The 17,678-nt window shown below is 36.7% G+C and overlaps 1 protein-coding gene across 5 annotated transcripts in view; it reads left to right on the top strand.

Moving 5' to 3' along the window:
* NAV3 (neuron navigator 3) overlaps nt 1-17,678 on the top strand; it is an 841,062-nt gene that overhangs the window by 596,298 nt on the left and 227,086 nt on the right. For all 5 annotated transcript variants that reach the window (XM_055117929.1, XM_055117930.1, XM_055117932.1 and 2 more), the window contains exon 7: nt 1,279-1,462. In XM_055117929.1, the coding sequence (XP_054973904.1) occupies nt 1,279-1,462 (184 nt within the window). The remainder of the gene's footprint in view (nt 1-1,278; nt 1,463-17,678) is intronic.

Consider the following 17,678-nt stretch of genomic DNA (forward strand, 5'->3'; position numbering starts at 1 on the left):
TACGCAAGATGTGACCAAATTAAAACAAAATAAAAGCAAACAAGATTGATTAAGTAAAACATTTTAAAGATGTTGCTCAGGGTTTTTTCATTGAGTTTGGGGCTCATCACTGGTGTGCAGGTGGTGTGCAGGGCTTAATCCAGGCTCTGCACTCAAGAATCACTGTGAGCAGGGGGTGGTGCCTGGGATCAAACCTGGGTCAGCACTCTGCTTCTCCGGCCCCAATACTATTCTGATTTGCAGGAGAAAATTAATATTTTTCAATGTTGCATTAAATTGGCCAAGTCACTCATTTATTGTATAATATATACTATAGTTATAGTCTATAATTTTACTATAGTGTTAAAAGAATTAAAAACAGCAACACAAAGCCATATTTCATATTCTAATTCATTTGTATAGTTGGGGGACATCAGCAAAGATCCTTAGCAGAAAAAGCTTACAGTCCATCAGGGCTAACAAGAAATCTGAATAATTAATGTTTCTAAACTTTGTAAAGAAGAAAAGGAGTATTCGTAAAGGAGTATTGACTTCACAGGAAGATGTATTTTATTACTAATAGGAAGGTCTATTAAAATGATAATAGGTTTCAGTTCAAATTTTATTTCTTTTTTGATAACTTTTAAACTATAACCACAAATAAAAAAAAGCAAGACTCATGTTGGAGCTGACTTTCTGCATCTAATTTTTAAATTTTTCTATCATAGATAAAATCAAATAATTTTAGATATTAGATAGTAGAGTACCTGATATTAGATAATATGTTGGAGAATGCATTGGTTGGTTATACTTTAGAAGGAACATTAACCTTAATTAAATCCACTTGTTATTATGAGGTAAACTCATACTGCCAGTAATTATAATGCTGAACATCCAACATGTAAGTGACTTTCTGCAGTACATATCACTGCTGTGTCGGTCACAGCTGTGTGTATTTGTGTTGGAAGCCGAGTACTAAATAAAATAATTAGCACACGCCTCAGAGCCCATCCACTTCCAAGAATAAGCTAACTCTAGAAAAATTGTAGTTGAGGATCAGCAAAGATCATCAATTGAGTAAGCTTTGTTCTCTCTGCCCTGCCTCCCTTCACTCTCTTTCCCGAAATTCCAAGCTATTTAGATATATTAACATGTTTCAGAAATTCAGATATGCTTGAATCTGCAATTGAATCAAATCTCTGAATGCAGAGACTCAGTCTCAGAGAACTGCATCTAGAGTTTTATTTATAAAAAATCTGTTTCATATGATCCTGTTTTTGTATTTTTCATTTGATACAGAAATAAGAAATGGAAACTTAAAAGCCATTCTAGGGCTGTTTTTCAGTTTGTCTCGCTACAAGCAGCAGCAGCATCACCAGCAGCAGTATTATCAGTCCTTGGTGGAGCTTCAGCAGAGGGTCCCTCAAGCCCCCTCACAGGCAGACGCCAGTCAGAACAAAACCCAACAAGATATGCAGTCCAGGTAAGGAAGGGGAGCGTGAGAAGAGTTTCAGATTTAACTTGTCTAGATACAACTTGTTTTTGTTTTATTTTGTTTGAAGCAACTGCCTGTGTGAGTTGGAAAAACATGTCTGTGTAGTTCTATCAATGTGATAGGGACTATTGGATTATTTAGTGTCGCAGAACTGTTATCACCTTCCCTTTTAGGGACGGACCGGCAATGGTGATCGAATTGTAGGTGAAACACTTTAATTTGTTTCCGATAGATAACAGTGTTTTGTATTTATGTGGTTGGAAAGATTCTGTTGAAGTTAGTTGTGTTGTGGTTAGTTCTTCTCCAAATTAGCTTTATGAAATGATCTTGGTAGAATGTGCTATTGAGTCTAGTCTTGAACTGTGTTGTTATCCTTAGTTGATGTTTGATGGATAAATAAAATCATGAAATCTATCAAATATTTTAAGTTTGTAAAACAGGATCTTGTGTGTTTGAGGAACATAACAAGTCTTGGTGTGAAATTTTATGTTTTTTCTATGCACCCGTGTTTGTCTACCTGATTTGAGTCTGTCAACCTGTGTAGGCACAACCTGGGGTAATGACAAATCTTGGCACTTTTCTTCTTTCTTGCATCTATGCTTTTTCTCCTCCTGGAATTATTTCTGTCAGGATTGAACCGGAGAAGAACAGTCGGGAATATACACTGAGGTTTACTGTGGAAATAACAAATGGTTTAATGAGATTGCAGAGATAAGTTTTGAAGTCCTTGGGACCCCACGAATGACTTATGTGTGGCAGGGAAGAGAGAAAGAGAGTCATGTTCTCCTGATCAGCCTCTGCCATACCAGGACTGGCTGGGAAGATTAGGAATGATAAAGTCTGCAATGAGCCCCTGTCCAGTACAGACCAGAGCCCTAGCCAGCCTCACCAGGTGGCCATCAAGCCACAGCTGACACCTGCTTGGTTGTCTAGGCACTAGAGTTGATCCCCACCACCCAGTTTCTCCGAAAGTCAGGAGCTCAGGCTGGAGAGAGGATTCGCTCTTTGCAGGAAAAGAAAGTCAGTCCTAGGTCTTACACAGTGTTTCAGGGTTCTTGTCTCACCTTGCAGAAAAGAATTTCAGGAGTAGGTGAGCAGTGAAATAAAATATATTTTATTTGGAGGTTTTAGGAAGGAGAAGGAGGGAGAGAAATTGAGAGTAATGTACCCGAGAGAAGCTTCTCCAAAGACAGAGAGAGCCCCGGCTCACCTCTCAGCATTAGATACAGAAGCATCGAAGTACACATGTCAAGAGGGAAGATGGGGTCGACATAAGTGCTGGGCCACGTGGGCACAAGCAGCACATGAACTTGGGCAGCATATACGGGTTCTTCCTTAGTTCAAGGAACTGTCATCCCATTGCTCAACGATTTGTTTGAGCAGGCACCAGTAATGTCTCTCATTGAGAGACTTATTGTTACTGTTTTTGATTCAAGGAAGGTGACTTTTATGGGATTTCTCCAGAATATGAGGCTTTCTAGCTAGGTAAGAGTCCATTGCTGGGGTGGTTGCTAAGGGAAGTGGATCTGGGAATGGTCAGAATCCTCTGAATACTCCATTTCTTGACTTCGTTCTTAATGGATCTGCTCTCAGATTGTGGTCAAGGCCTTGTTAGTCTGGGCTAGCTGAAGTAAATCAGATTAAAGGAAGAAATTTAAGGTTCTTGAGTAATTTCCTTCAGGCTTTTTTGTAGGGAGGTGTCCAGTCTCCTCAGGGTTTGCTCTTGGAGAAGGTTTTTATCAGGACTGGAGCAATAGCACAGCAGGTAGGGCATCTGCCTTGCATGCGGCCAACCCAGGTTCAATTCCTCCGTCCCTCTTGGACAGCCCGGCAAGCTATTGAGAGTATCCTACCCGCACGGCAGAGCCTGGCAAGCTCCCCATGGCATAGTCAATATGCCAAAAATAGTAACAACAAGTCTCACAATGGAGACATTACTAGTGCCCGCTCAAGCAAATCAATGAACAACGACAGTGCTACAGTGCTTTCTGCAGTAACAAGGTGGGTTGGATTTAGGACAGGTGATTTTATTACTTCCCAGAAACCCATGGTGCCTGGGATCCTTCCTTAATCCTCCTACCTCTAGCTGTTTCACCACCTGAAATCCTAAAAGAAACCCTCTGGGAAGGACAGGCTCAAACAGCGGGAACTGAAAGGCCAAAGGTGAAATTTCAGTTCTCTATAGAACCTCCATCAAGGTGCTTTGAACACCTTTGAACTGGTTGTAAACCCTACCCCCACTCCTCACCCCTTTTCTGAGAAATCATCTCCATTACTTAAAATTGTTATGTATAAATTTATTATTATTATTTTTATTTAATCACCATGAGACAAAGTTAAAAAGCTTTTGTGATAGGATATCAGTCATAGAACCCCCACCCCTCCAACAGTGTCCATTTGTCCACCACCAATATTCCCTGTATCCCTCCTGCTACCCACTACCACCGTGGAGCCTCAGACACTTCTCTCTCTCTCTCTCTCTCTCTCACTCTCTCTCTCTCACTCATTCACTCCCTCTCTATCTCTCTCTTTCTTCCTCCTTCCGTCTCTTCCTCCCTCCCTCCCTCCCTCCCTCCCTCCCTCCCTCTCCCCACATTTTGGGCATTATGGTTTGCAATACAGATACTGAGAAGCCATCATATTTGGTCCTTTGCCCACTTTCAGTACACATCTCCCATCCACGATCCCTTCCAACCATCATGATGGTCCCTTCTCCATCCCAACTGCTTTCTCCTCCAGTCCTTGAGGCAAGCTTCCAACCCTGGACCATTCATCCTATCTCTTGTTTCTACTGTCCTTAAGTGTTAGTCAATAGTATGTTATTTTTCACATTCCATAAATGAGTGCAACCATTCTATGTTTGTCCTCCTTCTAACTTACTTCACTCAGCATGATCTTCTCCATGTCTATATATTTATAAGTAAATTTCATGACAACCAGTGCTGGCACAGATGTGGGGAGAAAGGTATTCTCACTCATTGTTGTTTGGAATGCCAATTTGTCCCGCCTTTTTGGAAAACAAGATGGGCATTCCTCAAAATACATAAATCGAGCTTCTATATGACTCGGTAATAACACTACTGGGAATATATCCCCAGGGTTCAAAGACTTACAGCAAAAATGGAATCTGCACTTGTATGTTCATTATATCACTGTTCACAATAGCTGGAATCTGGAAACAACCCTAGTGCCCAAGAACAAATGACTGTTAAAGAAACCAGGGTACATCTACACAATGGAATACTATACAGCTGTGAGAAAAATGAAGTAATGAAATTCACTTATATAGAGATTTCAATTAGACACACAAATGTTTTTATAGCATCACCCAGCATGTCTGATTTTAGCCTCCCCAAAATGCCACATTCAAAATATGATCTCAAGATGAAATGAATTGAACACCTTTTGCAAACTGCTATGTTCATTCTCAAACAATGACTAGAATTCCTTGTATTGGTAAGTATCTATGATTGACTTTCCTAAGGAGAGAAGTTGCCCAGAATTAACATATTCTTCAAAAACTATTATATGTACATATAAAATACATAGAAATATTAACTTTTATCTAAAAATCTTAGAGGCCAAACCTGTAAATGAATAAACTTATCTTGGATAGTTGTTATTGATCGTTTATTATTTTCTCCAAAAGTTAAAAAACAAAAATTTAAACCTACACATTCACAGACGTACGCACTTAATGTTAGCTGTTTGGCTCATCAAGAAACTCAGTTGTTACCCATCATCTGTTACCCAGTCTTCAAATATACATAGTTACACTTTTCATTTTAAGCATAATTCCTTCTTTATACAGTCGTTCAAATTCTGTTTCCTTTGTAAGATTTTTATCCACGGGTGAATCACTAAACTATGTCAATGAAGAAAAATACAATGAAAAAAAATGCTAGTTATACTTTAAAACCACAAAGTACCTATAAAGCCCATGGAATGTTGAGCTCTGCTCTGCTCTTTAATCTTGACTGTGTGTGTGTGTGTGTGTGTGTGTGTGTGTGTGTGTGTGTGAATGGTGAATGTGTGCATGTGTAATGCTAAGTTGAGATCAAGTAAGAGTTAAAACAAAATATTTTCGGGTCTGGAGCGATAGCACAGTGGGTACGGCAGTTGCCTTGCACGCGGCCGACCTGGGTTCGACTCCCAGCATCCCATATGGTCCCCTGAGCACCGCCAGGAGTAATTCCTGAGTGCAGAGCCAGGAGTAACCCCTGTGCATCACCGGGTATGACCAAAAAAGCAAAAAAATATATATTTTCTACAGTGTCATTTTCTCATTAAGGAAACATTTTCTGCATTGTCATTTGGCTGAGAAAAGTATGGGAAGAAATATATTTTATTCGTGTAAATAAAATATACGAATTTTTGTATATTTGTGGGGCATGGTGATAGTTTATAGAAAGGAATCTTGAGCTTGAGAACCTTTAAGAAATATTCTTTCCTAGAGACTTGACTGCCTGTCTGCCTGCTTCATTTTCATTTAAGCATTTGAATTGATAAGAAATAAGAGTATAACCAAGTATAGGCGGTAAAGTAGTATTGTGGAGGAATGTTGATTCTGGAAGTCATATGAATTTCATTTGTTAGTATTTTGTATCATTCTCATTCTGTATCTGTCCTTTATAATGTCTTCTCTAGAATTTTTAAAAGTTATAATCCTTTGAGGGAAATATTTTTGCATATTCCTCTTATTGGATATGCTTGGCTTGCTGCTATTTTAAATATATAGTTGCTTTATTTTAAAATATAGTCACATATAACAAATAGGGTAATTTTATACCATTATGGAAGGATCATCTCATTTTTTTTTCAATTAAAAGTTTATGGAAGTATTATTTTCATCAGTGTTCTTTAAAACTGAGATAGGCTTTTCAATAATTTTCTTCTTATAAATTACATTTCATTTCTTTTAGAAATTATCATTGAGTGTAGAAATCTTGTAGAAATTATACTCTGGTATAGCGAGTACAAGGATCTCAAAATATTCATTTTAATATAGTATTTTAGTAAATTAGACAACATATTATTTGTTTATGATTTGGTGCTGCAGAACTCAGCATTACTCTTGGCTCTGTGCTTGGGGGTCGCTCCCAGTAGTACTCAAGGGACCACATGGTGAAAGTTATTGAACCCTAGCATCCTGCATCCAAAGTACACACTCAGATAACTGAGCTCTTTCTCTGGCCTGAGAATATTATGTTCAGATGCCAATACTTACATATATATGCATAGATTATGGTAAAATAGTCTATGAATTAGAATGTATGTGCAGTTGCATATAATAAATATTAAAGCAGTTTTGTGAAATGATAGTATGCATAAGAAAGGAAGATAGCATCTATACAGAAGAATAAGATAATGTAGGAAAAATTCCTTGTGACTAATTTTTATTTGCTTGAAAAGTGAATTAGAAATTTTATCTATGAAGCCATTCTATTTATTTAAAAGATCTTTTTTTTCCACACCTGGTGATCAGGACTTATTCCTGGCTCTGTGCTCAGGAGTTTCTTCTGATGGGGAGTTGGGAACCATATGGGATGCTGGGAGTCAAACCTCAGTCAGCCATGTGTAAGGCAAGATCCCTACACACTATACTCTCTCTCTCTCTATCCTGACTGCAAAACTTACAAAAGTTTAAATGAGAGGTTGCTTTATTATGTTGCATATTTCATTAGAAAATGTTTAATTTATGCCTGTAGACTAATGAAAAAACTGGGTTGAATTGTATCAATGAGTTTTTCTCTTATTTGAAATAAACTGGCATAAATATATATTTCTGCCATGTTTATTTCATATTTGGGAATTGCTAATGTGATTTTGTTGTTTTTAAACTAACTCTGAATGTTTTCAGTCACTTTTAACATCTTTTATTAAAATTGATATATAGACCCAAAGGTTATTCTGTAAGACATACAAGGGAGAAAATAAAATGTGGACAAAGAGGTCTGGAGTATGAGAAACAAATAACAAATTCTCTTCTTCTGGACTATAGGCTCCTTCTCCACCATGTGTAGGCATATTCTTGGTGTTTGTGTGTGTGTATGTATGTGTGTCTGTGTGTCTGTGTGTTCTATTCAAGTGCTACTAAGAGTTCTAGTACCATATCAGAGAATTTGCCTTTAGAAGATACTACCTACACTTGGATCCCACTTACACCATTTCCGTTGGTGTGGCCAGGGGTAACTTACCTAAGTTCTTGTTCTCAAGTACTCTCATTTATTGAAAGGAAATAAAAATAACACTAATCTAGAAGCCTAAATAGTGCAGCAGGTAGAGCAATTTCTTTGCATATAGCTGACCCAGGTCCAACCCACAGTACTCCATACAGTACCCCTAGAACTGCCAGGAGTGATCCCTGAATGAAGAACCAGGAGTAAGCCCTGATCATTGCAGGCCTTGTGTCCAAACAAACAAAAAGCAACACCAACTTCAGAGGCCATTCATTGGTTTATTACAGATGAAACACTGACATATTGGGCACACCCTGTCCTTCAGCTCTACACCTTGCAGTGCTCTGCAGTTGTTCACTTTGCACACACATTAGGATATATGCTTCAAATGATTTATTTGCCCAGAATATTCTTCTTCTGATGATATTCCTTTGGCTAAATTTCTCACTTCTTTCAAGTTTAAGTGTTACCTTATCACTGTTACTTATTTTGTGTATCTTGTAACTTTCATGTTGCCATCTCTACTTCCCCTTGTACTTCGCTAAAATTTCCTGTTTTTTCATAGCTCTAAACTGAACCTCAGATTTGTTGTTGTTGTTGTTGTTGGTTTGGAAACATACCCGGTGTTGGTGCTCAGAGCTTATTCCTGGTTCTGCACTCAGGGATCACTTGTGTTGAGGCTTAGGGGACCATATGGGATGACAGGGATCAGTCACAGGTCACCCGCATGCAAGGCAAGTACCATACCTTCTCTACTATCTCTAGAGCCTTTCACATAGTAAAATTTTCAACGATTACTTCTCAACTGAGAAGTATGATGAGAATTACTGAATCTATATTATAACTGCTTCCAAATATTAAATAGGAATAGGATGTAATATTTGCAGCTATAACTGTAATTTGATATTCAGTTTTTTTATATTATAAAGTTCATATGATAAATATAATTTTAAATGCTCTTGGTTTTGCAGTTTTGAAATGCCATTCATTTCAAAATTACATATAGTGATATATGATGGATATAATGATGATTCAGATGTGTGGGACTTTTGCTTCTATCCAGTTGATCCTTAGTTATATCTTCCTTTGGTATTTTATCTACTCATTGTAAATATTATGTTTCCTTTGCTTTCCAGCTGTCACTTAATAACTCTACTCACAGTCTGACAAACTCTCTCTCAGTCTCTTTACTAATGCCAATTTGTCAGTTTTATTTAATTAAAAAGTAGAGCAGTTCCTTTTGTTTTACTGCATTTCATTTTATTTAGTTTTTCTTTCCAATCTGGGTAAATATTAAAAATGCTATGATCAGAAGTGCTAAAAAACTTACAAATGACCATCTTAGTTATTTTCTATTTTATAGGATAGAATGAATTATTTCCATTCTAGAAAGTCAGGTACAAATAAATACTGGAATCTTCAGGTTCAAGAAATTCATTTCTATAAGTAATGTTTCTGAGGAGTTCAGGATACTTCTACTAATTAGATTTTTCTATATGTTGAACTTTGATAAGAAGTTATATTTAAAACAGATAACAAAGTTCAAAACCAACAAAATCTTACACAGTTCCTAGAAATAAGTAGAATGCATGTTATGAAATTCTAATGTTCTAGAGGATATTACATTGAAATAAAATTGTAAAATAGAAAGAATTATGCCTGGTATGATTATACATGAGATATTTGGATTGCGAGTATATATAAAATGTGAAAACATTTTACAAAAGGCTTTATTAAAAAAAAAGAAATAACTATTCCTAAAATGTGAATCTTATATCTTAATTTTTGTCCAGAGTGTGAAAGATTTTCTATCCTATTATTAAATATTGATGAAATTTATCTTGAATAATAATTTATTAATCATAGGAGCAATCATTTCCATGAAATTAAACCCATGTGATATTGGGAAAAACTGAATGTAAAATGGAGGTTAGTAAGAAATTGGAGGTCAGTAAAATGACAGAAGTGTTAAAGAAAATCATGATGATAAATCTTTCTGACTAATAGAAGAGCTATTTGGGGAATTTGGGAGAATAGTGTCTCTACATGCAATCATTTGCTCTTCTGCTTTTCATTTTGTAAGAAAAGATAAGAATGTGTTCACTTTTAGTTCACTGAACTGTTCCTCTAAGACTCACAAGTCTGATTATAAAACCTCTAGGCAGATGTTCTTTGAGTGACTTTTCTGTTCTCCTTACTATACCTTCTTTTCCATGATACCCATGACCCCTGCCACACACATTGCTTTTGGAGCCCTCTTCCCATTGAGGACATTTGCCTTCCTCTTTTCCAGGAAACGTTGTTTCCTTCTGGGAGATTCAGTCTGAAACTGGGCAGGGTTACAACTTTTCAGCCTGAGGTTATAAATCTTGAAAAGTATAGAAGGAAGTTTAATTTAAGATGACAGGAAGGCTCTGGTAATTTAAGCTCCAGGAACCTGGCTTCAATTAGTTGCTTAACTTAGCTCTGTGTTGTGGCCCATAGTGTGAGCTTCAAAAGTCAGTGAATCAATTCAACTTTAAACAAAACAAAACAAGAAGGACATTTATGATCTTTTTTTAAAAAAAAGAGGCAGAGGGTTTTTTTTATCTCCTTCATTTGTGAAGTGAAAATTGTGGGGAAATCATTCTTTAAGTGGATGGATTTAGGAATTTATTGTAATTAATAATAATTCATAGATTTAGGATTGAGTTTAAAATATTTAAATATATTGATCACAAAAGCACACAGGAATACTTTATTTTCTCTGCTTTTATTCTAGTGTTTTAAAAGCTCAACAATCACTCTTATTCTGTAGGCGTAGATAAAACAGCATCTATTGATACTGAGTGCGTAATGCTAGCATTCTCTAGTATAAGGATTTTTTTTTTTGGCTTTTTTGGTCACACCCAGCGATGCACAGGGGTTACTCCTGCCCGCATTCAGAAATTACTCCTGGCGGTGCTTGGGGAACCATATGGGATGCTGGGGATCAAACCCAGGTCAGCCACATGCAAGGCAAACGCCCTACCTGTTGTGCTATCACGCTATCACTCCAGCCCCAAGTATAAGATTCTTATCTCTGATGCTGAAATGGTGATGTTTTCTTCCTAAGGATATTGAAAACACATTAAATAATTGCTGTGTAAACTGCCTCGTTAGCACAGTAATGAGCCTATAATATAAACTCAAACCAGCTACTTTTTCTTTCATTTTCTCATTTTAAGATATTATCACAAGTTGAATAAAATTGATTGAGCTATAGTGGAAACCTGATGTAACATTACTATTCCCTCTTTTCTCATTTTCTCTGATCAAATCCATGCACCTCTGACTTTCATTAACTACATAAAGTTATTTTAGAGTAGTAATAAACTTTGGTTATAAGTAACAGTCCAATGCTTAGACAATTCTACACCCACTATAACTTTTGGGGTTTAATTATCATCTAATTTTTATTAGTCATTGTATTTATTTTAATATTGTTAAATTTTAACTAATTCAAATATCTAATTATTTAAGATATATAAATATACCTAAAAGGTAAATGCCTAATTTATTAAAAGAAAATACCTAAAATATTAAATTGTTTTACCTATTTTCTTTACTAGTTACTTCCTTAGAGCTAGTGAAATAAATACTTCCAGAACTAATTTAGTTTTGGAAGTTATTTTTTGACTTGAACACCCTTTCATCTTTCTATTCTTAATTAATATACTCAAAAATGTATTTCTTTTTGTTTTGAGAGGGTATTTTTGTTTGGGGACCACACTTGGGGAATGCCCCAGACTTCCTCTTAACTCTGTTTAGGGATGACTTCTTACAGGGCTCAGGGGACCATATAGGGTGCTGGAAATCAAGATCCGGTGAGACACAGGTGACAGCGCTACCCACTGTACTATCAATCCAGTCCCTCAACCAATATTTTTAAGTATTTAGCATGTAGTTGGTCATTTCTCTAGGAACTGGAGATATACAAAATAGATGAAATAATGCTTTCACTCTTGTAACTTGCATTCCAGCAACAAGAGACAATGAAAAATTAATTAAAATCTGTGCCAGTAATTGAAAACTTATGGTAAAGAAAAACTATTGAGAAAGAGTAAAATGAGATATGTAGAAGCTAGAGTCCAGCACATTTCAGTCTAGTTAATATACTTCCTTATATTAACTAGATTTCAAAAGTGTTCTAAAAGTAGTCTTTATTCAGATGATAATAATAAAGCAAAGGATACGAAGAGCCTATCTGTGACATATAAAGCAAAATATCTCATAATAACAGAAAATGAAAAAAGAGAAAATACCTGAGTTGAGATCTATTTCAAGGAAAAAACATTCATAAGTGGGGCTGGATCAGAAGGAGGCAGAAGACAATGGTGTAATTCAGAGAGATAATGAGGAGCAACAATATGACTCTTCATGCCCTTATAGACTTTGGAGTTGGTTAGGACAGAGAAAAACAACTATTTTATGACAAAAAGGAGACCATAAGTGGTTTAGGAATAAGGGGACACTCTTCCTCTCTTCTTTGTTGATAAATAGCTTATAAAGGAGAATGCTCAGAGCCATGGAGAAGTGTGGAAAAGAAAGATAAATCCAAAAATATGTACTCTAAGTACATTTATGAAGATAGTGTCCGTAGAATTGGCTCAAAGATTTGCATTGGGATTGTTAGAGAGGAAAATGTTGATGTTGTTAATATTAATTATCAAAGACATTGTTTCTAATTATCAATTGAAAAAACACAATAGAAAGACAGATACTTATGCTAATAATAGAATGCTTATTAGGTAGATATAGCTAAGGAGATACATTAACTAGGCAGTTGGAATTGAAAGAATAGATTGTAAAGGATAGGTATAGGTATACATGAAATTCAGAGATATAAGCATGTAAAATAAATTTCAATGGAGTAGATATGATAAAATTAACAAAATCTGTGTATAGTTGAAGAAAAGGGCAGGATCTCATAATTTTTTATATGTCGGAGATTTAGCAAAACCTGGTAGAGGAGACTGAACAGTAATATGTAGTAAAGTAGAAAGAAAATCAAAATTTTCCAGGAAGGTGAATGAAGACAAATTTTTCAAGGGAAAGGGAAGAGATCAGTGATAATAATCAACGTACATAGCTGTTTTAATGTTCTGGTCACCATTTTGGATTCTTTATAGGCACAGTTTTTTCTCAGTAAATCCTATAACGTGGGCGGGAATTTGGCCACACTAGCTATGCTCAGAGCTTCTCCTGGCTCTGTGCTCAAGGATCACCCCCAGAGTAGGTTGGGGAGCATATGTGATGCAGATGATCAAACCACAATTGATGATGTGCAAAGCATATGCCTTACTAGTTGTATTATCTTCAGCCCCAATAGGTACTTTTATTAACCCTCATTTTCAGAAGGCATGAAAGTTTTATGGGGACAAATGCATAAATTGAAATAAGGCAATCTGGTTATAGAATTCCTATTTCTAGACATCACTTACCTGCAGTAGCTCAATTGCATCAGTTATGAGTGTGAGGTTGTGTATATGAGCATGGGAAAGTGTATGTGAGCATGTGAATGTGTGTATGAGTGTGAATGTATGACCATGTGAACGTGTATGCGTGTATGAAAATGTGTATGAGTGTGAGGTTATGTATAAACATATAAATGCATGATGAGTGTGAGGTTCTGTGCCTGAGAGTGTGAATGTGTGTGTGAATGTGTGTATGGTGTGTGTGAGCGTGTGAATGTGTATGAGCATGTGAATGTGTGGGTGATTGTGAGCTTATGTATATGAATGTGTGAAGGTGTGTATGAGTATGAGGTTGTGTGTATGAGTGTGTTGAGTGTGTGCACATACAAATGTGTATATGAGTGTGTGATTAATGGGTACTATTTCTAATATATGTCTTTTTTCACTGGAGAATTGTGAAGGTATTTCAATGAGATACTTGCAGTAACTTGATTGGAATATATTTTAATAGATAAGCGTAGGGAGGAGTTGGAGATCCTTTAGGAAGTGCTTCTATTATAGTGAAACTAAACCCCACTCTTTAGTTTCTTTGAAGGTTAAAGTTGACACTTCATACAGGATATATTATCCTTGTTTTTCAAGGATAGAAATATAATAATTTCTGTTTTGTAGAATAATGTTGGCAGTTTTATAAAACATTGCTACCTACATTTCAATGCAGTTTTCTTTTATTCACTAACACTTTCCATTGTACCTATTATTAGCACTTTATTTTTGTTGTTAATGTTTATAGGCTTCATATTTTATTTTGCGTACATATGATTCTAACACGCTCATAGATTAAGTTGATTCTAAGTGTTTTAAAACAAATGAATTGTTTGCCTGATCACTATTATAAAGTGTTCTACAGAACACATATGCTATATTTCCTGTTCCATAAAATGTCCCGAAATATCTACTGGAAGTTCATCTTTGTGTATATTATAAATTTAAGCTGCTAAATAACTTTTAGAATGGATCAAAAATTATTCAGTCATACTCAGTCATATTCTGAGTGATCACAATAGGTAAATGAAGAGAGCTTCTAATTCTTGTTTCTTTTTATCTGCAATTATTGGATTATAGTTAGAATTTTTTTGTTGTTGAATAGATAATTTGTTTAATTTTTGCCTGTAAAGATGTCTGATGATGCACGCAGTGGTCATGATAGAGATTGACATGAACATTTACTTAATGTGTTTTTTCCAGTCCCTTCATCTTATCCACAGTTTGTGAATCAAGCTTCCCTTTCTCCTTTAGACTAAACACTTATTCACTGGTCATCTTAGAACAAGCTTTCGCTTGCTATGTTATTTCCATTAAATCGTTCTATATATTTTTATTTCTAAAGAATCTGTTGCAGGGGCTGGAGCAATAGCACAGCGGGTAGGACACTTGCCTTGCACAAGGCTGACCTGGGTTCAATTCCCAGCATCCCACATGGTCCCCTGAGTGCCACCAGGGGTGATTCCTGAGTGCAGAGCCAGGAGTAACCCCTGTGCATAGCCAGGTGTGACCCAAAAAGAAAAAAAAAGAATCTGTTGCAGTTGCGTGTGCATTGATGGTGTCTGTGTGTCATCCTGTTATCCATGATGTCATGAATTAAACTCTTATTTTCTCTTTCTCAGCATGTTAATGGCATCTCTTCAGGAAAAAGGGGAATAAAAATGCAGTCTGAGTCTCCAAAGACACGCATAGTCATTCGTGGCTCTGATGATTTCACATGTGTCTTTAACAAAACAAAAACCAATTAACTACGATTAGTTTATCCAATTAAAAGATAAAGCCATCACAATTATATGCTGTTCTTTCCAGGGGAATTTGAAAATATAATAGATATCTGAGTATGCTAAATTACATTTAGATAAGTTAAGCTAAAATGTGTGGGGAGTTTTTGACAGGTAAATGTCTAGGTAAAAGCAATGCTGAGCCAGTATTTTATTATTTGATCTAACAAATCCCTAGAGTACAATTACCAAACTAAAAAATATGCTTCTTAAGTAGAAAAGCTGGGAGATGGAAAGAAAGCAGGGAACATTAGAGGAGGAAGTTGACACTGGTGGTGGACTTGTTGTGGAATATTATATACCTAGCGCACTATATGGGCATCCTTTGCAAATCATAGTGCCTTGGTAAAAAGTATATATTGTGAAAAATAATAACTCACTTGAATTATCATCACAGAGCTGGGGATAGAAGGACTTCGTCTTGATTTCTTTAAAATTGTACCACATGATGGGGCTTTCCCGATAGTACAGGCAAACAGTGCACTTACCCTGCACGTGGCTGATCCAGGTTCAATCCTGGACATCACATATGGTCTCCCCAAAGCCAGGAATGATCCCTGAGTACAGAGCTAGGGTAAGATCTGAACACATCTGGGTATGGTGACCAGATGTGGTCACCAAAAAAAAATTTTTTTAATATGGTTTTGGGGCTGGAGCAATAGCACAGCAGGTAGGGTGTTTGCCTTGCATGCCCTCAGGAATAATTCCTGAGTGCAGAGCCAGGAGTAATCCCTGTGCATCGCCAGGTGTGACCCCCCCCAAAAAAAAGCAAAAACTTTTATATGCTTTCAATTTTTTATAACATGGAGTCTCAAATATTAGGAATTGTTTGGTACAGTTTAATTTATATGTTCTATAGAGTGCTTTTTTTTCTCAACTAGAGCTCTGATAACATAGACTTGTTATACTTAAAATTTAACACCTTTTCAAATATGGATCTGTTTCCAATCATCTTTGCACCCAAAATTCCAGCTTACTGACTTACAATACAACATGAAACTGCTCAGAGAAAGAATAATATGCTTGTCAGTATGAGTATTGAATCATTGTCCTAAGTCAGATATGCCTGGAACACCAAAGTGTAATTAAGGAATTATGGGTTGAATGTGGAATTGGATTTAGTGCATTTATTTCTGTAGCTGAAATAACTTTGACAATGAAACTGTAACCATTATTAAAGAGTATTTTGCTATAAACCACATAGTCTGCATTTACCTCTTTCTTCAGCCCATTCCATATTGTTTCATTTCCCCTAACCTCATTGACATTTTAGTCTCATAAAATGTATAAAAGAAATCAGCCATATCTGTAGTCTGGGCTATAAGACAGACTCTAGACTAAAGCCACCATTGGTGGGATTTTGAAACCCTAGCCATCCCTTAATAACACTAATTACACTAGTATTTACATTTTTTGCAATAAAAGTAGAACATCACATTATAAGGAACTTAAAAGATTAATTTATATAATTATTTTACAGCTAGAATGCTTGACTTCTACTTTAGGAGGGAGGCCACACACAGTGATGTGCAGGGATCACTTCTGGGACTGCTCAGGGGGCCATATGGGGTTCTGGGGATCAAACTTGGGTCACTGTTTGCAAAGCAAATGCCCTACCCTCTATTATCTCTCTGGCCCCTACTTGAGCTCATTTTTATGGACGGATGAATATACTGAGAAGTAATTTTTTAATTCATTTTCTGATTACTGAAACACTTTTCAAATACTGATGTGTATTAAATAATCCAGATGTTTTGTTCATCGGGGTAGTCCTTTCCAAAGCTTATTTATCTTCTTAGCTACACCAAATAATTTTGTTCACTGGCATTCAGATTCTAAACTTCAAAAGATGGTTACACAAAAATAAAACTTTGAGTGAAGCATTGACTCAGCTATCACTATCACTATCATCCCGTTGATCGTTTATTTGCTCAAGCAGTCCCAGTAACATCACAATTTGTCCTAACCCTGAAATTTTAGCAGCCTCTATTTACTCATCCTTTCCGACAGTGCCACATTAGGGGCTCTTTCAGGGTCAGGAGAATGAGACCCATTGTTACTGTATTTGGCACATGAATACACCATGGGAAGCTTGCCAGGCTCTCCTGTGCGGGCAGGAAGCTCTGGGTAGGTAGCTTACCAGGTTCTTCTAGATGGAGAACTAGGCAATAATATATACATGGCGCCAGGGGCAGTTTCTGGGTGTGACTGCCTAACTACTGGAAAATGGGGGATCTGGGTGGAAGAGGCCCAATCCCGATTTGAGCAGGCTTGGAGATCTCAGCCCCGGGTCTCACACACCTGGGTTCCTCTGCCAGTTCCTTCATGTGTGAGGCTCATCCAAGCATGTGGAGAGTGGCCTTGAACATGGCTATGGCTGGGTTCCGGAGGTCTTCGGCTGCTGGGGCCCTGCTCGGGATGGGGAGGGAGACTCAACCCACCCCCTCTGAGGTGCCCCAGTGAAGACAGCCAGGCATAGGGGCAAAAGAGTCTGCCCAAAAGTAAAAATTACACAAAATTTTACACAAAAATAAAATTTTGAGTGAAGCATTGACTCAAACTATAATTCAATTCTTATAGTGAAAACTGAAAATAGAGATCCCTGAAGTAGCATTCTGAATTACATATAGGTAAAAACCATGGTGTAAAATCTAATTTATGCTAAGACTGTGAGAGAAATATGAGCCCAGTTTCCTGAATTCTGCTTTATCTTGAGTTTTACATTCCTAAGAGAGCCTGAAACTTTGAAGCAGGAATATCTTAC

This window comes from Sorex araneus, chromosome 10, assembly GCF_027595985.1.
Source record: "Sorex araneus isolate mSorAra2 chromosome 10, mSorAra2.pri, whole genome shotgun sequence".
Lineage (NCBI taxonomy): Eukaryota > Metazoa > Chordata > Mammalia > Eulipotyphla > Soricidae > Sorex > Sorex araneus.